General features: G+C 39.2%; 2 protein-coding genes across 2 annotated transcripts in view; one reads left to right on the plus strand and one right to left on the minus strand.

Moving 5' to 3' along the window:
* LOC133835900 (uncharacterized) overlaps positions 1–23,900 on the plus strand; it is a 73,359-nt gene that overhangs the window by 19,233 nt on the left and 30,226 nt on the right. Inside the window, 3 exon segments of the mRNA XM_062266061.1 lie at positions 20,818–20,911; positions 22,956–23,156; positions 23,603–23,899. Of these exon segments, the coding sequence (XP_062122045.1) occupies positions 23,121–23,156; positions 23,603–23,899 (333 nt within the window). The 5' untranslated portion in view covers positions 20,818–20,911; positions 22,956–23,120.
* LOC133836849 (uncharacterized) lies at positions 1,794–2,333 on the minus strand. Its single transcript, XM_062267437.1, has one exon. The coding sequence runs from the start codon at positions 2,331–2,333 to the stop codon at positions 1,794–1,796; it is 540 nt and encodes a 179-aa protein (XP_062123421.1).

Below are 23,900 nucleotides of genomic sequence, written 5' to 3' on the forward strand. Positions count from 1 at the left end.
TGAATTTTGTCTTATGCCCGTGACCACTGTGCAGTGGTACCACAAACACACATGCATACATAAGTATGCATTGCGAGAGCTTTTGAGTGAGCTGGAAACTCAAAAGGTTGACCCATAACTCGTAGCTCAAGCAACAACAACAACAAGAACAAGTCGAGCAATGTCTTAATTAGTTTGGCGCACATATCAAACGTCAAGGCATCTTGTGGATTGCACCTTAAACATTTGCACATGACTCGACTCTCGCATTCTCAGCATTTGGCTGCCTGTGTGTGTGTGGGCCATTAAGCCGATTGTGACATTTGCAAAGCCAGCCAAGAGTCGACTAAACTGACCAACCAACCAAACAGTCAGCCAAGTGTTGAGTTTCGAGAGCCGCAAAACTATTGCGGAGCTTAAGCAGCGCGCTCTTGACTTGCATCTTGCATCTGTCAAGTCTGTGACTAAGTTTTACTTTAAGCTGGGAGCCTGACTTTGAGGCCAGCGTCACGTCAAGTGCATTAAGCCCACTTTGTTTGCTTTTGTTACTCGACAACGGCGGAAACGTGCGGGCTAAAACTAAAACCGAAGCTAAGCCAAGAGTACTGAACTAGTTAATCAAATTGCTCGGCATTTGCATATTAATCAAGTTTTCTTCTGTCTTTCTCACTCTCACTCTTTCTCTTTATCTCTTTACAGACAAGCTGGTGGTAAGTAAAAGCCATTCAACAATGCTGGGAAAACAATTTACACAGACAATTTTGCAACGCTTATCAAGTGGGCGCCAGCGACAGACAGACAGAGTAAGAGAATTGACGTCACTCAGACTTATCATACATACATACATACATAAGTATGTACATATGTATGTAGTTGTTGTTTGTCGTAAGTCGAAGTTGGAGTCACAGGTTGCATAGTTTCCCACATTTGTTGTGTTATCTAGATTCTGAGCCTCCACCCCCAAAAAAAAAGTGTTGTGCAGTTGTTCTCTCTCTCAATTGTTGCCTTATCTTCCACACACACACACACACACACAAGTGGCGGCTTTTGTTGTCACTACCACGAACTACGGAATTGTATTTGCCCCTTGGTTCACACTCTTTATTTAATAAGCAGTCAGCTGATAATTAGATAGCAACTACAACATGTATCAAAATAGAATTGCATTGTGTGATTAGTCATGTGCTACATTTCATTTGCATGGCAGCTATAAAAGCTTTTTTCTCTCTTTATCATCTCCGCTTTCGTATACATACATACATATGTACATATTTGTATTTGCCCAGGCTTTAAGGTCTTGCTTCGGGGTCCGGAGATCGGGACACATAATCGCTAGGTCTTTGCTGCGTATCAACGGAGGCATTAGCATGTCATGGCCAGATAAAAAATGTTGCGCATGTTGGACATTGGATGGAAGAAAAAAAAAAGGAAAACAAATTCTGTACATTCTACGCAAATGTACATCTGTGTATGCCAAATACAAATACACACACACATACAACACTCAAATACCTTGCTTCAATATTTGCACGCCTCAAATTTGTTTGCGTTAGCCACAGCCACAAATGTAGGCTATTAGTATTCCCCTAGAAAACTGCGACACAATATGAAGGAAGTCAAAACCCAGACAAAGCATTCCATTTTTGAATTAAATTCAAATTACGAGAAAAGTTCGTGTATCAATATGTTAAATATTCCCAACAAAAAATAAACAAGAAAGCAGTTTAATTATTTATTTTATTTCGAACAGAAGGAGGTTACATTTAACTCCATTGATAGCTTCCGTTCGTATGATCCAGGTTTCCAGATGAAACTCAGCCTCCCCTCATTCCCTTCTCTATTATGGCCCGAGAGAGGGGATCCAAATGGTCAAGAGCATCTTTACGACGCTTGGGAATGGGTTGAATATGCGGCAATCGTGTCCCATTAAAAGCATTTGGACTCAACATTTCATAGTCATCGTCGTCATCATCATCGCGTCTGCGCCTGGCCCCCAATGTTTGCGAAGTCTGCTGCTCCTGACTGGATGTTGAGTCTGTCGATGGAGCCAAGATTGCCGACGATGGAGCCGAGACTACCGAACTCGACACGCTGCTTACGTCTGATATGGAGTCGGTTCCTTCATCTTTGTTCTTAGCTCGTCTCGCTTTTAAAAGCAAGTAGACCTGCTTCGAATTGATATAGCAATCCTCGCAAACCAGCGAAGTACTGCGTATTTCCGGATTAAGGAATCTGAGGAAGTTCAGGATATTTCGGTCACTAATAGTCCTGTACGGCGCACGAAGACGATGAAATTTAATCTGACATTCGCGCCTTTCGATTATGGGCGATGCCTGTTGATCCGATGTCTCCATCTTCGCTTCCAATTGTGAAATGAATTCGCGGACGCGTCCGTGTAACCGTTTTCTCCTGCCGAAGTGTGACCAGATTCTATAAACTCTATATTGTTAAAACGCGATCGAAATGTATCGAAAAGTTCCAAGTAGATTTGCAAAAGCATCGATAAGACAATTCTTTGATTGCGGATATTTAATAAGAATTATGTCAGGCTTTGCTTAGATTTATTTTAAGCTAATTTTTTTTTTATAGGTTTTTAAAGCAATTTCAAATTAAATTAAAACGCCAAAATTTGCGATAGACAGCTGATTGCGATCGATAACTCACTTTTTTCACTGCACCAAATACTCGGTTTTCCTCGGTGTTTTTTATTATATTCGATATGTTAAATGTTCTCCTGGGAAAAATGCATAAGAAAAAATTGCATTTTTCATATCCGTTAGCCAATATTGGCGAGGTTTGATCGACATTACGCAATTTTCGATAAATATACCAAAATAATAGCCAAGATACGGCCACATTTCGGAATCATTTTCGCATCATTGATGCTGCTTCTTCATTACCAACAAAAATTCATGTTTTATCATTAATTTTTTTAAAATATTTGAAATTTCACATTTGCCTCTTAATCCGTTTTTTTTGTGAAAATATCGCAAACTATTTTTCGATATATTTTTTTGAGTCACGCGATATTTAAACGAGGTGAACTCGAAACGGAGCTCACCACAGCTAGAGGGCGCCATCGATATTCGACGAAAGTAATTTTTGAGTCATCGATAGTGTCGATAAACAAAAAATTATAATAAAAATGCGTGCAAAGTTATGCAAATTGCACATCGGATTTTTATAAATCGTACTTCTTCAATTTATCATATATTTTGATCGCTCATTTTGTTTAAGGTTTGTTTGCATTCTGTTTTACCGTTGAAAACAGAAAAATTTGACTCGATCATATGTAAATAAAACTGAGTGGCTGTTGAAAAAAGGCTTTTAAAATGCGGTTGCAGCCAGTTTAAACAAACTATTAATTCGAAATGCTATCGTTAAATGGCGATAGCTATTGAATGTGATAATTAAATGGCACATTTAATACTTAATACCTTCAATTAGCTAAAATGCATTAGCATTAAGTAAAACTTATTTTAATTCTATTTAAATGCATTACAATCAATTGCGTCAGGCAAATTACCAACTAATGAAAATCAATGGCAAACAACAAAGTCAAAGCTTTAGCCCTGTCAGTCAATATGCCACTCTATCCATTTATCAGTTTTTGTCACTTTTGTCAAGCTGTCAGTTTTGTGAGTTTGCGAGTTTGGTGGCAGCTTGGGTAAACAGGCAAATATTTGCACATATTTGTACAGACGCAACAAATATTGCACATACGCAATGTGGGCCCGCCTAATCGGATATTCATGAGCAGCCAGCTGTGTGTGTGTGTGTGTGTGTTTGTGTGTGTAGTGTAAGAGCAAATTAACTTGTACTTGTGTAATTGCAAATATTTTGAGCAAGGCTGTCGCATTGTTCCATTGTTACTTAAGTAAAATGCATATTAAATATTTTATCTAACTTGCAAATGCAAAGCTGCTTTTTATCTTTACAGTAATATTTAGTTTAGAGCTCTCGAGCTGAGCTGAGCATCTCATAGTATATAGTTTACTTTTAAATTGTGTTTATTTTCAACGGTAATTGACCCAGTTTCCAAAGCTTACTGCACTTCAATCCTCTTTAATGGCAACCAGCAACCAGCAGCCATCAGCCATCAGCTCCTGGCCTATTTTCTTGCCTCTTAACTCTCTCGACCTCTCTCGCATCCCTAGATAACATTTTCTCCTCTCTCTCCTCTCTCGCCCTCTCTCTTGGTTTTTCGACACCCTCGACAAAGTTTTGCAGTGCCGAAAATTGAAAACGTGTGCGAGAAAACTAATTTGATGCGCAAATATCGCCCGTAAAAAGTTCGTTTAGTTTGTAGCACACTTTTTTTTTTTTCTACCATGTTGTTGTTTGGTTATTGTAATACAACTAATATTTGTTTTAATGTTGCCCGAAAAGTTCTCTTTCTCTCTCTGCACTTTGCGAGCGATTGATGAAATTTTCTTTATGCAAATGCTACGTGAAAATTGCCACAGAAAATGTAGAAAAATTAAAACGACGCAAATTATGCAAATGAAATTGAAACATGCCACGTCAAAAGGTCAACTCAAACACCAACAACAACACGGCGTAATTAAGCCGTTGTTGAGCCGCCCGCTTGCAATTAGCAATGTCCATTTTACTTGTTTCTTTTCTGTTTTTTTTCGCCAAAAAAAAGGTGTCAACGTATTTGCCATGTCGAAAATATTCGAAAAACATGGAAAATCTAGAAGAAGTGTGGAAAAGTATGCTAATTTTATGGGGCTGGCATTGAAATTGGGCCAAAGAGCTTAAGTCTGAGCTTCAGCTTGAGGTTTCACCTTCAGCTTCAGTTTGAGCGTCTTCATTAACAGTGGAATTGTGGACGTCATTAGAGGTTCTTGTTTTCTTCTTCCTCGAGCGCATAATTAGCGTGAGAATTTGTATGAATTTCATTCATCAGTCGAAAAAGTCGAAAAACAAACATTGTTAACTTTGTTGTTAAGAGTGAAACAAGATAATTCACTGAAATGGAAATGCAAATGCAAATGTAAAGTTACCTCAAGGCCAAGCATAATTTCCGTTCTCTGTTCCAATAAACTTCACTCGGATTACAGCTCAGTTGAGTTTGGTCAGCTGTGGAGACAATTTGCATTGTTGTATCTACCACTTGTATCAATGTCTATGACAACTAACTCTCTGCTCTGCTCTCTACTCTCGATGCTTGTGTATTTATCCTTTTTTGAATCCCTGTGTGTGTAGGTCGAAGAAACACACACACAGCACACAGCACACTCTCGGCACATAAACCGTCATAAAGTAGCAATAATAATCCTTGAGCCTATGTCGACAGAGGTTTACTGAATTTTTATTGACTTGCTGGCCGCTTGGAGACAAGAGACAGCCAACAGACAGAGCCAACAGAGCAGGACAATGCCTGTTGTCCTGTCCGTTCGTCTCATAAAAGTCGTCATCATAATTTTGTTTGGCTTGACACATAAGAGTCTGGGCGTAGAAAGAAGCTCAAGTCTGGGGGGCGTAATGGGCCGTAAATGCCCGTTGTTGTCCGTGGACATTATTCGCACATTTTGCCACTGCTAATGGGCGTGGCAGAAAGCCCATCTCTCTCTCTTTCGACTATGGCAGTCAAGCGTATGCCTAATCATTATTTCGCTTACTGACAACTGCTTTCAGCTATCAGCCATCAGCTTGAGGGTCGAGTTCACTATACAATTCAAGCCTCGCGAAGTGTTGATTTTTATTGTTAGCGAAAATAATTTTTTAATTAAATTTTTACGACTCGCGCGCGCCCACAAAAAGCACAAACACTCAATGGCCGATGGTCGATATAGAGAGTGACTTGCCTTTTGGCTGCCGAGGACAAACTCAAACTCAAACTTATTTTCTGAATGGGCTGGGCTGTCGAAGAAGAAGAACAGGACAACAAGGAGAAGGACAACAAGGACTGTGACTGCTTTGCGTGTTTTTCACATTTCTCAAGCAAAAAATAATAAAACGAAGAGAAGTGAAAAAACAACGAGGAGAACAGTAAATACATTTTACCCTTTTTGCCATAGGGAACTGGGCACGTGGGCGTGTGTAAAATGCACACAAAAAGGACACGCATATTCTCTGCTCGAGAAGCGTGACTAAGAAGAAAAGAAAAGGGTATGCTCGATGGCAGCCGCAGCTTGAGCGCGTTATCATAACTCAATCGTTTAGCAATGATAATCTTCCCCTTCTTCTTCTGCTGCTATATGCAGGGTATTTTCGGCATTTCTAAAATTCATTTAGCTGCCTGCTTGTGTGTGTTAGTTTTTCACAACTAAAACGAAGCGAAACGAGCAAAACGAAGCGAAGCGTTGCGAGAATTTCATTGCCAGGCTTCGCTTTTATACCCGTCACCTATAACATAGAAGGGTATTAGAAATTTGACAGACGGAAGGAGTCATCATCAACAATCTGGTATATTTGGTACTTTATCGGTATACCAAATATAGTCTTCAGTATATTTAAGTATTCATTTCGGCTGACAATCTGGAACATTTTGTACTTTATGATATATTTTGATTTCGGTACCAAATGTAGTTTTCGGTATATTTTAGTATTTTTTGGCTGACCATCTGGAACATTGTGTACTTTATGATTGAATGTAGTATTTTACCGATATATCAAATACAGTTTTCAGTATATTTTAGTATTTTTGACTGACAATCTGGAATATTTTATACTTTATAATATATTTTAAATGTAGTACTTTATCGATACACCAAATATAGTCTTCGGTATATTTTAGTATTTTCCCCATATATTCATTCGGCATATTTTAAGATATAGTTTTTAACAACAATGGAACTTTTGGTATATTTTGAATGTAGTACTTTATAGATATACCAAATATAGACTTCAGTATATTTTAGTATTTCTCCATATAGTTATTTGGTATATTTTAGGATATGGTTTTATCGATAATGGAACTTTTGGTATATTTTGAATGTAATACTTTTTCGATATACAAAATAGCGGTATATTTTACTAAACTTCTTGCTGACAATCTAGTATATTTTGTACGCTATGGTGTATTTTGAAGATAAGGTACTTTAAAAATGGGTAGCGAGTATCTCACAGTCGAGCACACTCGTCTGTAGCTTTGTTACTAGTTTTTTTTATTGCTTTCACATTCAGCATTGGGCATTCAGCATTCCCGCTTTTGTGTCCTGCTCTCTGCTCAGTATTTCTCGCATTTTGTTAGCATTTTATACGTTTTTGAGTCAAACCCATTGCTTTGGGGTCACTCACAGTCCGCAGTCCGCAGTCCGACTGTCTGTCTGTCCGTCTGTCTGTCTGTCCGTCTGTCTGTCTCGATGTCCGCCCCGATATAAAAACATACAGAAAACACATATAAAAGTGAAAAAATGTTTGTTTCTCTCTGCACGACACACCCAATGTCTGACCCTTTGTGTGTGTGTAGGTGTATGAGTGTGTGGGTGTGTATATATGTGTGTGTGTGTGTAGGAAGAACTGTAGCTGAACGATTTGTCCTTTGTCCACTTGTAGTCCACTTTCAATGTCTCCAGTTCAGTTCAATGGAAAATAATCGAATTTCATATATGCACATTACGTTGACATTCTGAAAATTATGCAAATTGGAGTTCAATTGATTGGAAAATACTAGGACCCGCCCACTCACAAACGCCCTTGAGGTTCGGTTCGGTTTTTGGGGGTCGTATTCCTAACTAACTTTGCTTTAGTTACGCATTCAATATGCCTTTCATAATGCCCCCGAACTTACATCGATTACCAAACCATATGAATGCGAGCCCGAAATTCGATTCAGATGTGATTCTCTCATTTTGCATTCAATTTAATTCCATGTAAATAAGCGTAAAGCATTTGCCACGCTAAAATCTCTCTTTCTCTGTATGAGTGTGTGTGTTATACATTATTCATTATTATGGCAGCCATAAATGTAATGACCACGTTAAGAGTTCTCTGGCAGATATCTGCCACACTCTCTATTTGCTTTTTTGCAACCGAAACAGCTTAGCGCGTTGCCCCATTTGTTACAGAGCTCAGAGCTCTCAGAGCCTTATTCAATCATTTAAATGAGTCAAATATTTGACGACTCAAAATCCCAGGCACAAAAACCGCACAAATGTGTGTGTATTACATTCATTTTTCAGCGCCTGCGAGTGACTGGGACAAAATAGTTTGTTTATGCGTGGACTCGTCGTCAGTTTTAATTAATTATATTAAATACAAATAACACGAGAATAATGTCGTGTCACTTGCAATGAGGATGAACAATTGTTGCTTCGCTTTGATTTCAATCAGATAGTGCTGAAGCCTTTAAAACTTCAATTCATTACGTTGTCAACTGCGACAATCGGCAAACATTTAAAGCCTTCTCTGTGTGTGTGTTTACTTCTTTGTGTGACTGTAATTTACAGGGGCTTTTAAGGGATTAACGTTCGAGTAAGCCAAAATAATTAGTAGACCGAAAAGGCTACGCCACAGGGGATGCCATAAATGCTTCTTTTTCGCCACAATGCGGGATAGGGAAAGGGAAAGCGGAAAGGGGAAAGGGAAAGCGGTCTAATCCTTGTACTTCAAACATTCTGTGCTTAGGCCATAAGTACACGCAATTACGTAAACGCGGCGCTGTTTCAAAGAGGAAACACTCGAAGCCGAAGCCGAAGCCGAACAAAAGGTATATCATCAATTTCAATTAATTTGATTAATGGCAATGGTGTGAACGCAGCTTGATAGATATTCGCTCGCTATTTTTTCCATTGCTGAGTGAGTTGATTTTCGAGTGCTTTATTAATCGTTGCCATTTCGTGGAATGTTAATTCGGTAGTTAGCTAGTTGCCTGCCAGATGTCAAACCATCCAGAGAGAGAGACAGAGAGAGTTCAGTTCAGTTGTTAACTAATTGCGAGCAGTCGGTCGCATTTTGTATTCTAATTAGGCTAAAATCGGGACTGCAATGCGGCACTGAATGGTCTCGCTCCTTGCATAACAAAAGACCAGCGACAAGTCGATAATGCCACATAAATGGCAAACGTCAGACGCTAACTCACGAAGTGCACAACTTTGAGATGCGCTGTAAATTGAATCAAGTCAGAAAGCTAGAGTAAAGTGTGTCCATTGTGTATGTATTAAAAAATATACCAAATTAATATACCGCAAAAATACTAAAATATACCACAGACTATATATGGTATATGTGATATAGTAGCAGCTGCCCATTTTTAATAAAATCATATTCTAAAAATATACAAAATTAATATACCGCGAAAATACTAAAATATACCGTGACTATATTTCGTATATCGATATAATACCTGCTTTCATTGTCAATAAAACGATATTCTAGAAATATACTAAATTTATATACCGCAAAAATACTAAAATATATCACATACTATTTTTGGTATTTCCATTGACAGTAAAACCGTATTCTAAAAATATACCAAATTAATATACCGCAAAAATACTAAAATATATCAGAGACTACATATGGTATGCAGCTGCCCATTTTTCATAAAATCATATTCTAAAAATAAGCCAAATTAATAAACCGCAATATGCGATAAAGTAACAGCTACTCAGTTTTAATAAAATCATGTTTTAAAAATATACGAATTTAATAAACCGCAAAATATTGAAATATACCGAAGGCTATACATGTGTTATATCGATATAATATCAGCTACCCATTATAAAAAAACCATATTCTAAGAATATACCAACTTAATATACCGCAAAATACTTATATATACTATATTTGGTATATGCGATATATTTGAAATAAAATTATACTTTAAAAATATTTGAAATTAATACCACAAACTACAAAAAGATACAAATAGCTATATTAGGTACCATATTTTGAAAATATACCAAACAAGTATACAGAAATATACTAAAATATACTATAGACCATGCATATATGGTATATTGATATAGTATTACTTTCAAAATATACCCGAATTGAGTATCGGACATATACAAAATTTAGCCAAACAGTTGATAGTTATAATTGTCATGAAAAGGCAAATAATTAAAGTGAAAGCTGCAATTGCAGAGAGTTTAGACCCTTCACTTTTAATATAGAGCATACCCCTTTGGGCAATCATTTGCTGGGTATTGCAAATGTCTGAATGTGTTGACTCTGGCGTTGGCCAAGCTCGCGTGGCCAATTACCTGGGCAGGAAAAGCAGCTTAAACAAATAATTTGTTTACACAAGCGACAACGAACTTTTGAACTTTTCCGCGACTTGAGACAGTCAGTCAGTCATTCAGTCAGTCAGTCAGTCAGTCATTCAGTCAGTTCATCAGTCTGTCAGGCTGTCTGTTATCTGCTCCCTGCTGCCTGCCTGTCTCAATTCTCGCAATGAGAAGACGGCAATTTTGTTGCAACTTGCGCGTCACATTAAAAGCGTTTTGTGTTTTGGCATGTTTACCTTTGCAACTGCCACCCTCAACTACAAGGGGAAAGGGGAAAAGGGAGCGAGGAACGGGAACGGGAACAACTGCAACCCCTTTCCCTTGACAGCTGTCGTGTTGCGCTGAGCTAGACAACAAACAAATTGACAGATGACCTGACAATTGATTTCGTTTGCTTTTACTTTTGGGGCCCTCGTCCTCCGTTCTCCGCCATTCAGCTAAACGACTCCGGCTTGTGTTTTGTGGACAATCAACTCAACTATTGGGGCACAGCCTGAGTTAGGTTGAGTTTTTTGGGCCGCACACTCTGCTCTGCTCTGATCCACAATGAACACAATTAAAATGCAGCTGCTGGAAATATACTATCAGCATGCAAATTGCATTGGCCAAAGTCAATTACTGCCAGTGGAGAAAAAACAACAAATGTAAAATGCGCCCTAAAATATATATTGGCAAAGAGAGACTACAACATTTTTGTATATTGGATGCGAGGAGAGGAAAATTGGAGTGTGGAGATGCCGCTGGCAACTGGAAACCACAAACTTTTCTTCGTTTTTTTGCTCTCAATGTTGCTGTAAATATATATTTCGTACGCTGCTCCTTTTGGCTGCTTGGCTCAACTCAACAAATAACAATTTCAATTTCGCGAATCGAGCGTCGCGTAAATTCAAATTTTGTACTCGTCGCTGGTTGAGCCTGAGGGGTTGGCTAGAGGGCGAGGTGGAGGAGTGTATACTATTTTCACACGTGCCGCATTGAGAGTTTTGTGTTGTCTGCCTCTAGGCGGAGCAAAGGGAACGCCCTCGCTTCCTAGCTTCCCTCATCCTCTCTGTCTCCCTCTGTGTTTTCTACTCCACACAAAAACTAACAATAATGACAGCAAATCAATATCATCGCCAAGGCCCAAGGGTGTTGCAAAGTAAAAGTACCGATTGTAATTCAACTCAGCGCATTGATAAAGGGAGAGAGAGAGGGAGGCAGAGGAGGTCTCTCTGTGATTTGCATTCGTCGCCTGTCAGTCCAACAACAAGCAAATGGCGATTGTGTGGTTGTCGCTGCTGCTGTTGTTGTTGCTGTGTTGCTGTGTTGGGTCAGTCGTAGTTTTTATGGATTGAATCCTTTACTTCAACGTAGATGTGTGTGGAGCACGCATTCATTCACTTTATTCACCCAGCATTCACTCACTCATGCAGTCCGCATGCAATGCACTTGAAACTTTTTTTTGCAGCTATTTATTACCCCAGCTAGCTGCCAGGGGCAGTTGCAAGAACACTGTGGCAGAGTCAGTGGCAGTGGCTGGGGCACTCAGATGAGAACACGCAATGTGCTCCTATTCAGTCGAGCATTCATGCGGCACAAGATGCAATTGATTGCACTTGTTGTTTGCTTGTTGTTGCTGCTGTTGCTCTCGAAGTGTGATACGTCAGTGGGAAAAGCGAGAAAAAGAGAGCGAGAGAGAGAGAGAGAGAGCGAGCGAGAGAGAGAGAGTGTAAGAGAGAGAGGAGTGCAATTAATTTGATATTATGCGAGATAAATGTTGAAAAAACACTTTTATATTGAAGCTGTTTTATGCTTTATTGGCATTCGTCATAAGCAGAGAGAAGAGAAGCTGAGAAACAGCTGATGAGCTTTAAGCTGCTTATAGCTGGTCTAAGCAGCTTTTAAACAGCTTTAAGCAGCTTTAATCCTGAATCGCATTAACGCCAGCTTTTGCAGGTTAATTGTTTACCAATTAGCTGTTTTATTTCCTCATAATTTTCCTTTTGACATTTCTCGCTTTCGCAATTAAGCTCATCTTCCAAACGCTGCACGTTGCACGCTCCACGTTGCACGTTGCACGTACGCGCTGCTGTTGCAGTTTCTGTTGCCATTGTTGCAATTTTGACAAACTTTGTTGCCAGTTGCCAGTTGCAACTAACTTTAAGTGGACAGAGTGTATGTCGCTTGCATTGGTGCCTCAACTCTTTTTCTTTTCTTTTACGACTGAAGATATATGACGGCATCCTTCGACTTGCTGCTGTCACATAATACTTACCTCTGCCTCCCTCACATGTGTGTGTGTTGCATGGAAACATGAGATTTGTTGTCTTAGCTACTTCTGCCTTTCGGCTGTGCCCCACACCGCGCTTCATCCATTGTTGCTACAACACATTCATTGTTATTGTTGTCTTTGATGCTGCTGTAGTCAGCGATGTTGTCGTTGTCGTTGTCTCTAACGTTGTATCTAACTATGTCGCGCTCTGTTGTCCAACTTGTAGATAAAGTCAAGAGTTGAAAGTGAAATTTTCGCATGCGTCGTTGCTTCCGGCTAAAGACTCGCTGAGTTGAGTTGAGCAGCTGCAGCCATGAGATTTACGTTTAATGTTTACCTTTACAATGATGCCACGATGCCACCAGGCAGCTGTCATTCATCAGTCGTCGGTCGTCGGTAGTCAGAGTCTTCTTGCCACTCGTGTTGCCACTCGTCGCCGCTAGTTGCCACTCCAGTGACGAGTTGCACGTGAAAAGTGAAATTGCTGCCTGCTTCGCCTGTGTTCACAGTTCGCTGTTGGCAGCGAGTAGCAATTGCTTCTAATTGTTATGGCTTTGGGCTTCTCTCTGCCATTTTGTGGCAGCATTTAAATTTAACTTTGCGCAGCACTTGAGTGCAATGCAATTATGCGATAAGCGCAAGCACACAACATGCTTGACACAAGCGCACACTCATTGCCACATTTTCCAACATTGAATATGACAAATATATATTTCGAGGGACGCGGGTGCAATAAAAATAATGTAAATGTAAATTGGCATATTAACAGGACAGCGGCAGCAAGCGGAAAGCGGCGTCCGAAATGATCGCGATAAACGCAAATAAAGCATTGGGCGAGCAACACATGAACAGGCAAAAGAGAGAGGGAGAGAGAGAGAGAACGAGACTAAGGGCTAAGCCCTCCACTGAGAGCAATTACGAGCAGCTCACAGCGACATTAACGGCCAAACACAGGCGGCGAAAAGTGTCCTCAACCCACACTTGTTCACATCTTCGTCCTCATTCCCTTTGTCGTTTTGCTTTATTTGCATTTAATGCTGCATTTTCGTTTCCGGCTTTGCGGGCCCACGTTGCGTATACGCAACGCGTTGTGTGTGTTTTAATAACTGCCGCCGGAGCCGAGCTGCGCTGCCGTGTCAGTTGCTCTGTCAGTTGGCCTGTCAATTACATTTTAAATTTCTTGTCGTTAATTTTGATGCCCTCGCTCGGTGGCAACGTTGGGCTTTTAAACAGATTAAGGACACTTTTCGCCAGCAGCAGCCTCGTTGTCACTCTCTGCCTCTGTGTGTGTGTGTTCATTTAATTCACCTGGTTTCCTTTTTCCCGTTTTTATCTTCGCGCCAACGTCATTAAATTTTGCTTCTGTAAATGTCCTTTTGGTCATTGTTAAATTGGGTTTTTATATTGCCAACGCGCGACACACGTTACAAGCCAACCACCTAGCGAGCTATCCTGCCATCCATCGAGCAGAGTCGAGTCGAGCTGAGTCGAGTCAGTTAGTCAGTAGCGAGAGTCCAGTCAGCATTTTGGGCTCTCATTTCTCAGCAGCTGAATTCATTTCACTCGCGCAATCAGCGGCAACAACAAATGTTTGCATATACATAAATATAAATTGGTTCTGTCCAAGCGACAAGCTAGAGCGACTTGTAGCAGCTTCCCAGCTTTCCAGGTGTTGCAGCATCATCAGCAGCTCCCTTTTTTTATTTTATCAGATGACTCTCGTTCTGCTGGGGCAGTTTTATTTACTTGTGCGAACATTTTTCTCCTCTTTTTGGTGTGCTCACTTCGTTTGTTAATTTGATTTTTATCTGCTTTTTATTTTTTACGGGCAACGTTTCTTCTTCCTCCCCTCCCCTCTCTCCAGTCACATTGCGTATACGCTACGTTGTCGTTGGCGCTACTGATTTTATTAGGGGTAATTTTTTAAAGTTCCCGCCTAGTTTGCGCTTGGCTGTCTGTGATGTATTACCACGAAGCAGCTCCCCGCTGACTTCGACTCATTTGGCGTAATTAACGCTACCTGTTTCAGCTAAATCGCAGCTCCCTTTCACGGCCATCAAGGAGTTTAACGGGCTGCGCAAATAATTTACCAATTATGTGCACTGCTCTAATTACTTCCTGTCCCCAGTACGTCCGCTCTCTGTCGCTCTTTGCCCTCTCTTTTGCCCTGGCACATTCTTATAATAATGATTCCGGATATTTGAGTAGTTTCGAGCATAAGCTGCCAGCAACCAACAGCTAGCAACCAGCCACCAGCAACCAGAGAGCCAACAACTAGTAACAACAATAACAATAATGCCTCTAAAGGCACATCTTGCCTTTTGTGCGAAGGGCAAACGAAAATATCACAACATACAAAGAATATCGTAGAGCAACGCACTATGGAAAAGATAGAAATAAAATATATTTTATACCAAGAATTATAATGAAATTGCAAAACTAGTATATCAACTTCTATGCTGAAATTTGACATTTTATTTGGTATTAGAAATCATCATTAAATATGCATATAAACTTGCTTTATAGTTTGGCTCTCTATTATGAACTCGCATTCAGTTTTATTGCGTAATTTCGTTTTATTCCCATCGTACTCGACGAGAGTGTGACAGCAGTAAAAGCAGAAGCACTTCGAGTCATTTGTGCAGGGTCTAATGATTTCCGTTAGTTTCCGGCCGGCATCATCGTCATCTCCATCTTCATATCCGACGACGCTGGCGACACTGCGTATACTTAATCTCCTCTCCCCTCCGAAAGAAAGAAAGAAAAAGTTTATTTTCCCCTGTCAACTCAATGTTGTCGCTCACACACACACACACGGAATAACAACAAAAATTATAATAAGTACACATAATATATTTATTTTAAATTGTGTCCGCTAAAGTTGCAAATCAAATCGAAGCAAAGGGCGGACCAAGTTTTTACGGCAATTGCGTTGCTAATAAAGTCGTTTTGTCTGCCGCTGACGTGTGACTTTGTCTGGTTATGAAATTATGTAATTGCTTTTAATTCAGCAATTTACAGTTAATAAATAAAAAACAAAAACACACGCGAATGTGAATTCGAATTGTGTGAGACAAAGCGCAATGTAAACAAATTCAATTAGTTCCTGTACAAAACGATTGTTTAACGGAAATACGACTAGTGAATACACTTTTTACACTTTTTGAGTTTATTAACTTGCTAATTAGTAACTTGCGCTGAGATTGATTTAAGCGCTTTTTGTTTAGCTGTGAAAAAGCTCGAACGAATTGCTAATTAGCATTAGATTTATGACTGACACAGTGTGGCGAAAAAGTGAATCATCAGAGCAAGAAATAAAGGCAAGTTGCAGTTGTATATAAAGCATATGCAAAGTAAATGCAGCCCACACAATGCAGCTCACTTGCAACAGTCAAATTACGACAACGACAACAGAGTAAATAGAGCTAAAATCTAGTGTGGTCGACTGTGAAATACCCGCTAACCATTTTCAATATACCATATTCCAAAAATATACCAATTAAAAATGTCAGAAAAATACTTAAATATACCAAAGACTATATCGAAAAAGTACTACATTGAAAATATACCAAAAGTACACAATATACTAGATTGTCAGCCGAAAACACTTAAATATACCGAATATATATCGATAAAGTGATACTTTAAATACATTAAATATACCGAATATTATATATGGTGTATCAAAAAAAAGTACTACATTAAAAATATACCAAAAGTAGACAATATACTAGATTGTCAGCCGAAAATACCTAAATATACCGAACTTATATTGATAAAGTAATACATTAAAAGTATACCAGAAGTACAAAATATACCACAAAGTATTAAATATGCCATAAAATAGAAAGTATACTAAAAAGTATCAAATATACCAGATTGTTAATCAAACAAAAAAATAGCAGTGACTCAGATGACTTCCTCTTTGTGTTCCTGCACTCCCGAATTTATAATACCCTTCTTCCTTATGGGGTAACAAGTATAAAAACAACGACAACGGCAACGACAAAGTCGACGACAACAATAACAATAATAACAATAAAACTCGTTTTGAGTGGTTCCCATAATCAACAACAACGACGACGACGACGACAACAACGACAACGTCGTGTGAATTTTGTTTGAAGCGATCTCCCTCAACTTTTGGAAAGATTTCTTGTTGCCGCAATTGCAGTGGCAGCTCTTAACTGCGAGTACGAGTTGGAGTTGGAGTCGAAGTTGTTGTTGTTGTTCTTGCTGTTGACTGTAGCTACTGTTGGATGTTGGCTGTTGGCTGTTGCTTGTTGGAGTTGGCAGCACGAGCAACGTTGTGAATACTGTGAGTATTTTCACAATATTTCACGGATACGTGCGCATCGCTTTTGTTGGTCTCTGGTCTGGCCTCTCCTCTCCTCTGGCCTCTCGTCTCTGGTCTGGTGTGGCAAAGCGCGCTCTGCCGTTAAATTGCGCACAATTTTGCCTTTTGGCTTAACAAACTGAACGCTCAATTGTCGACAGTGTGTTCTCTCGTTGCTGTTGCTGTTTGCATTCGCAGCGAGTGCAACATAGCAGAAAATTATGAGTTAATGGATTTTGTTTAATTCTCATACTCAACACACAACACACAACACACAACACAACACACACAATTATAACAATTTGCAAAAGCGTTAACTTTGTTGACAACAACGTCAGCATTTCACGCGCTTCGCCACCAATTGACGGAGCATGAAAGTGTTGCCACCCGCCTCACAAATGGCAACTAATTGTGGCACTAGCAGCAAGCCATTTGGCAATTTGCAACCAGTTTCAAGTTCAATGCTGCAACACTAAACCGAAAGCCCTAAATCCCTGCCTATAATTAATGTAATTAAATGCGGAAATTGTTTGCTGTGTGGCGCAATGGAAAACTCAATTGTCGCACTTGAAGTGAGGAGCGTAAAAGCGGAGATACTCTTTCCACTAGTAAGAAAGCTACACTCGAGTGTACTCGATTCTGAATATAAGCAACACAGCGCGTTGTTATTCTTAAAATATTTACGAAAAATTACTAAAACATACAGAAGGTCATATTTGGTATATTCATATAGTACAACATTAAAAATATATGATTTTAATTATTATTATTATTATTATTATTATTATTATTATTATTATTATGCCACAAATATGCTAAAATATACCGAAGGCTATCTTTGGTATATTCATATTCATAGTACTGCATTCAAATAATTACATTTTATATTTAAGAATATACCAAATGTGGTATATTACCACAAAAATACTAAAATATACCAAATGTCATATTTGGTATATTCATATAATACTTCAATAAAAATATATAATTTGAAATTTTAAAATATACCAAATTATTATACCACAAATATACTAAAATATGGCGAAGCCTATCTTTGGTATATTCATATAGTATTGCATTAAAAAATTAAATTTTATATTTTAAAATATACCAAATTAATATACCACACAAATACTAAAATATACCAAAAGTCATATTTGGTATATCAGTCCTTCATTGATCGGATTTCGGTGTATTTAAGTATTTTTGTGGTATATTATTCGGTATTTGTTAAGAATATATACCATATACTATATATTCCTGCCTGACCCTTTTACTCTTGGTTAGCGTGTAAACTATTGAAAACAGTTAACTAAAAGTGAACTACAGTGTTTGTCAGACAATTCATTAGTCACTTCTTTGGTAGAGTATCCACAAGTCTCTGTGTCTGAGATGAATAACGACTCAGTCTAGATACTTGTCTGTACTTTGAGTTGGCAACACACACTCACGCAATTATTTGGTATAATTGCTTTCAATATGCGAGCTGGAAAATGAGCAAACCGCATTCGTAATTTGAAAATTGGAAAATAAATGCATTTGCCAAATTTATGTGCAACTCGAAAGCGAGACAGCGATAGAGACAGAGACAGAGAGAGACAGATTTAGCCCATTTAATCGATGTCGCGATAACGTTGCTTTGGCTTAAAATAAATTCGGGATTTGCGGGAGTTCAAAGAAATGCATTCTAATGCGATTTAAATTCAAAAGTAAATCCTTTTCGACGTGCTCGCATAAATATAATCGAATTAGTCCACACACACACACAGAGAGAGAGAGCGGTAAATGACTGAAAAATGCATGAATGGTCGAGCATTCAATTAATAATAATTTATGCATAAATTAATTTCATTAAAATTCTAATTTTTGCTACACAATTTAGCAGTCGCAATCGCCATTCGATTCAATTCGATTCAATTTAATTATTTCTCTGACGTTGGCATTTTGTCATTTTAAATATTTATGGGATTTGTGTACTATTTGCATTCGCTAATTTCGATATTTTGCATTCACGAATAAGGCACATTTACCGCATACCCTGTTTAATTATTCATTCGTATATCAAATGCAGATTGCGGTGCATTTTGTGGTGCATCCTCGGTGTTGGAAATCTAAATAAATGCGGTGGCCAATAAACTAATCGTTGAGTATTAGAAATCGAGTGAGTGTTGTCCCACAATCAATTCGAAATGTTTGTCAACCAACAACAACAACAAGCGACCCCTTTGCCATATTTAATGATTTATTAATAAAGAAAATCAGATTAATGTGCGTTTAATTAAAAATGTACTTATCGAGAGACTGACTCTCTAAGAGGATTGCACGCATTACGAGTAAAGCATCATTTTTGGGTATGACAATTGCAGTTACTCGTAAGCTGATTAAGTGCTCTCTTTGAGTTTCACTTTGTGTGGCAGTTAGAGTATAGTTTAGTTCACTCTTTAACTGCTGTCCCATTATCACCTGAAGTATAATCAAATGCTTATTTGACACGTCTCGTTTATCCTCTCACCTTTTGCTGAAACGAGTTTCTGCCTTTCTGTCTTCAGTTTATCTGCTTCCTTGTTGACGTTTTTAGACAACAGTCAACAACAAAAAAAAAAGTGAAATTGCATATTTGCTTTTATTATAATAAATGCCAATTTAGCTGGCTGCCTGCAATTCAATTACGTGAGCACAGCAAAAATTTCCCTTTTCGAGTTTTCCCCCTTTTCTTGCTGCTGCATTTTCGCTTTTTTTTTGTGCAAAACGTGGCTTGGCTTAGCTGGGCTCATAATAAGAGCCATGAGAGCCATGATCATGGCAAAAGGCAAAGGCAAAACGTGAACATCGTGAATCTCAAACTGAATCTATAGCTCGCAAAATTGTTACGGCAGCAGAGCATAATTAGGCACAGCCGATGGCTATTTCAGCTATAAATTTTTGCGTTTATAGAAAACAAGTAAGAAAACTACATTTGAGTGTACTCAACTCTGAGATACCCGCTAATCATTTGCAATAAAACTATATTCTGCAAATCAGATATATTTTGTACTCTAAGTTATATTTTGAATATGGTATAATATCGATATACCAAATATAGCATTCGGTATATTTTTATATAAATTACATTCTATAAATATACCAAAAACATACCAGAAAAATACTAAAAATATCCCATATTTGGTATATTCATATATCTATATACCAAATAAAGGTTTCGGGATATCTCAGTATTGTTGCGGTATATTTTGGGGTATACCATAACCGACAAAATATACCCCAAAAATACTAAAAATATACCATCGGATATATTTGGTTTGTTGATATAGTTCAAAATATACTATAGAGTACAAAATATACCAGATATCGTTAGCCAAAGCAACTAAGACCCAATTGCAAAATACAAAATACAATACAAAAGTATTTCTTAAAAAACTTTTTCAATCTTTATCAGATCGCAATCAAATTTTTAGGAATCATATACAAGTAAATACTATAGGACATACATTTCCTTGAGGCAAAAAGTTATAATACCCTTTTAGCTTATAGTTAGCAAGTATAAATACTCTGAGGAACACGGTTGTCCGATCAACGATGACGACAATAACAACTATCTTGCCACGTCTGAGTGAATTGGATAATTGCAGAGGCAAGAGAGGGCAAGAGTTTCCTGCATCGTCTTTGCCTTTGGATATCCAAACGTGATATTGCTTTTAAAAGCCAATGTTAATATGCGACCCATTATAATGGCGTCTGCCATCGACGAATATGGCGTATTCTTGCCAAACAACTGTTGTGCATTATCAGGCAACATAGCAAATGGCGTCGAGAGAGAGAGAGGGAGACAGAGAGAGACACATAATTACCAGACTGCAATCGCAATTCGAATGACAGCTGACAAGTCAAATCTATTGTTTGAGCTCGATTCCGAATTGAATATTGATTGCAATCCAATGGAAATTACTTAATCATTTCAAAGATATGAGAGAGTATCTAATTCACATTTGAGCATAATTATAAATCAGAGAGTGGGCTTCAGTTTTGACTAATTGAAATGCTAATTAAACATGTGTTTGCTTTATTTGCAGTTGATGATTCGGCTTATTTGTGGCAAGCAGCAGCAACAGCAGCAGCAATCGGAGTGGCATCATCCAATTGACAGCAGTTGGCAGTTGTTATTTGGTAAGTGCTCGTTCCTATTTCCATTTCCATTTGCATTTTCAGTTTCGGTTTCTGTTTATGTTTGCCTTGTTTTATGCCGCTTGTTATCGCAAACTGTTTAAAGGCCAAGCCCCGGCCAAATACACGTAGTAGTATCATGCCTGCTGTCAGGATGGATTAGAAGCGAGGATGGTTCAAGGTTCAGGATAGGGTAGGGAACTGTTCATTTGTCCGTTTGAAGCTGTCATCGGGGCATGCAACATTCACAAGGCTGGCATTTGCATGTGACACCCTAGAGTGGGTGAAGTGAATATGTTGAATGCGTCATGCAAAGTGTTGCATGTTGCATTTTAAATGAATATTTTATGGTCGACATCAGCAAACTGCAACTGCAACTGCAACTCGTGAATACAACGTCAGCCTCGGCTTGTTCCTGATTGTTGCAGTTGACTGCGTGCGCGAACGCCTTAAATTATGCAATGCGTCGCAATTGCAATGCGTGTTGCATTTTAATGGTTGCACCGCCCTCTGCTCTCTGCCACTCGATTCCATTTTTTTTATGGCCCTTGGCTCTATGAAGTGCACTATAAAATATTTATGGCGTACGGCGCACAGTTCAATAGCTGGGCAACATCTTAAAGCCTTCGATCGAGAAGTGCCAAAAATGTTTATCATGCGTCGCCTTCAATGGACAGCACGATAGACAGAGAGCAGGCAAATGTACTCTATTCACATCACAGAAAATAAAGAATAGCAACAGGAGCAGAGAAACTGCCAGACATTCATCTCAATTTATCGTTCTTAGCCACATATCCGAACAGATCGAAGTGTCGTCTGCGTATATCACTGTGCTCTAAGCCTGGCATATGCGTATCCTTACTCCTTACTCCCCCCCCTCTTCTATCACCATTTGTTGCCACAGCAAACGAGTAATTTCACTTGACATGCAATTTTTTGTGTGCAGCAGCAGCAGCAGCAACAACATCGTTCTGTGGGACAAACAAACAGATGTAAAGTTCCATCAGATAAGGTCTTCCATCCAGTTTCACATTTTATCTGACTCTCTGCTTCGTGTCTGTGTCTGTGTCTCTGTGTGTGTCCCAGTTTTGATTATTTTGCAGGCGAAATAAAAAAAAGATAGAAAAGAGTGCTCGTATTTCACAGCAACTTGGCTGCATGTGAATGTGAATGAAATGCCAAAACTAGGGATAAGTGGGAACATGGCAGAGGAGCAGCAGCATTACTTGGATAAATAAACAATCATTGGCACGCTGAACCTTGAGTGAATCAGTTGGCAATCTCCGATCGAAACACATACACATATCACAACCACAAACTGACGCTTGCCTGACTGATTGCCAACAAACAAAAATGTGCATGAAGATTTCATTTTTAAATTTCATTTCATTTCATAAAATCGAACATTCTTCGACTCTTCTTTGGCTAATATTAAACCTAATCAGCTTAGGCAGAGCTCGGAGTGAATGCCTGGAATCTCTCTCAATTGCAATTACAAGTGCAGTTCAAATATTGATATGATGCGATGCAACAATACTTTTGAGTTGAGCTGATTACGTTGATTGCTCTCGCTTGCTTTGCTCAGCTTTTGTCTGAGCTGGCTGTAAAATATTGCTGCATACTTTTGGGCGCCAAACACATGCGTTTATCCCGTTGCGAAAATGCTGTAAATCTAGACAGAAGAAGAAGAAGATGCCTGGAAAGAAGCAGACATCCATTTGAATGGAATGGAATGTGGCTTTGTCTTTTTCGGTGCAAGCTTTTTGTTTGTTATGCATTTGAGAATTACTTAGCATCAGCACTTGGTTGCTTCACACACGCCACATGCCACATGCTGCTTGCCACATAAAGTTGGGGCTTCCCAATTGTGTTGAAGTTGCTGTTTTGTTACCATTTCATTGCTGCGAGAATTATCCGCTTATGCTAATCTGTCTTACGTTTCAAATTTTCTCTCTCTTTTTTCCATCCATCTATCTTGCGAGTCTTTTACTGATTTCTCTCTTGTTCTCGCTACTGTCTGTGTGTGTGTGTGTTTTGGCATTGCCAGTTTCAGTGTTTCACGGATGAACAGATTGAGCCGGCTTTCAAGAATACAGAGCACAGCACATCCATACGAGACATCCATCTAGAGATAGAGAGAGTGTGCATAGAAGGTACTTGATGACCCTCTGAATTGTTGCCAGAGACTTCTTCTTCTTCGACGTCTTCTTCGATGTCACTTGCTTCAAGGATATCGCTGGCAAGCAGTGTAAGTACTTCCGTTTCCGTTCCGTTCCTGTTCGTTGCTGTCGCTTAAACTGTTCCACAAATAACTCATCCGATTATGTTTGCCCATTGAGTTGACCAAAGTTGGCTTAGCTTCTTCACGTGTCCTTTTCTCCTCGTTCCTTGTTCGTTCGCTCGCCTTGCTTATAACAATTGTTATCGTTATCGTTGACACTGACGTTGCCGAGTTATCATTCCTCAGTCTCTTCTTTAGCTGCGTTTTTCTACTAACACAAAATGTAAAAAAGAACTCACAACTCGTGTTGTTTGTTGCTCAACTTCCTTTGCGCATGAATCGCCTTGAGCGTCATGGTTTCTCCCAGAGCCAGAGCCAATCCAATTAACAATGTTAAACGGCCAAGAACAAAAGCCGCTCCCAGCTAAAAAAGCAATGAAAACCCCAATTGCAAACATTTCACAATTATTCAGGTTAAGCGAGGCAGCGACGCTGGCAGAGGCAGCTTGAGTGGAAGCGGCAGCTGCACTGAAATTAACGTCACTCAACGCAATGCCAACATACGAAGTCTGTTTGCGCCCTCGCCGGCAACTTTGGCCCAGCGGAAGGCGGCGAGACAGCGCAGCCAGAGCAGCGTTTGCCTGGAGCGGCAACAATCGAAGCCGGAGTTGGAGCAGGAGCAGGAACAGAAGCTGGAGACTGACCTGCTGATGAGCAGCAGCAAGCTGAGACGTTCCATGGGACAAATTGCGGGCTACAATGGGAATAATG

This window comes from Drosophila sulfurigaster, chromosome 2R (genome assembly GCF_023558435.1).
Source record: "Drosophila sulfurigaster albostrigata strain 15112-1811.04 chromosome 2R, ASM2355843v2, whole genome shotgun sequence".
Lineage (NCBI taxonomy): Eukaryota > Metazoa > Arthropoda > Insecta > Diptera > Drosophilidae > Drosophila > Drosophila sulfurigaster.

Coding starts and splice junctions, on each gene's coding strand:
- LOC133836849 (XM_062267437.1), bottom strand. CDS start 2,333: ATGGAGACATCGGATCAACAGGCATCGCCCATAATCGAAAGGCGCGAA.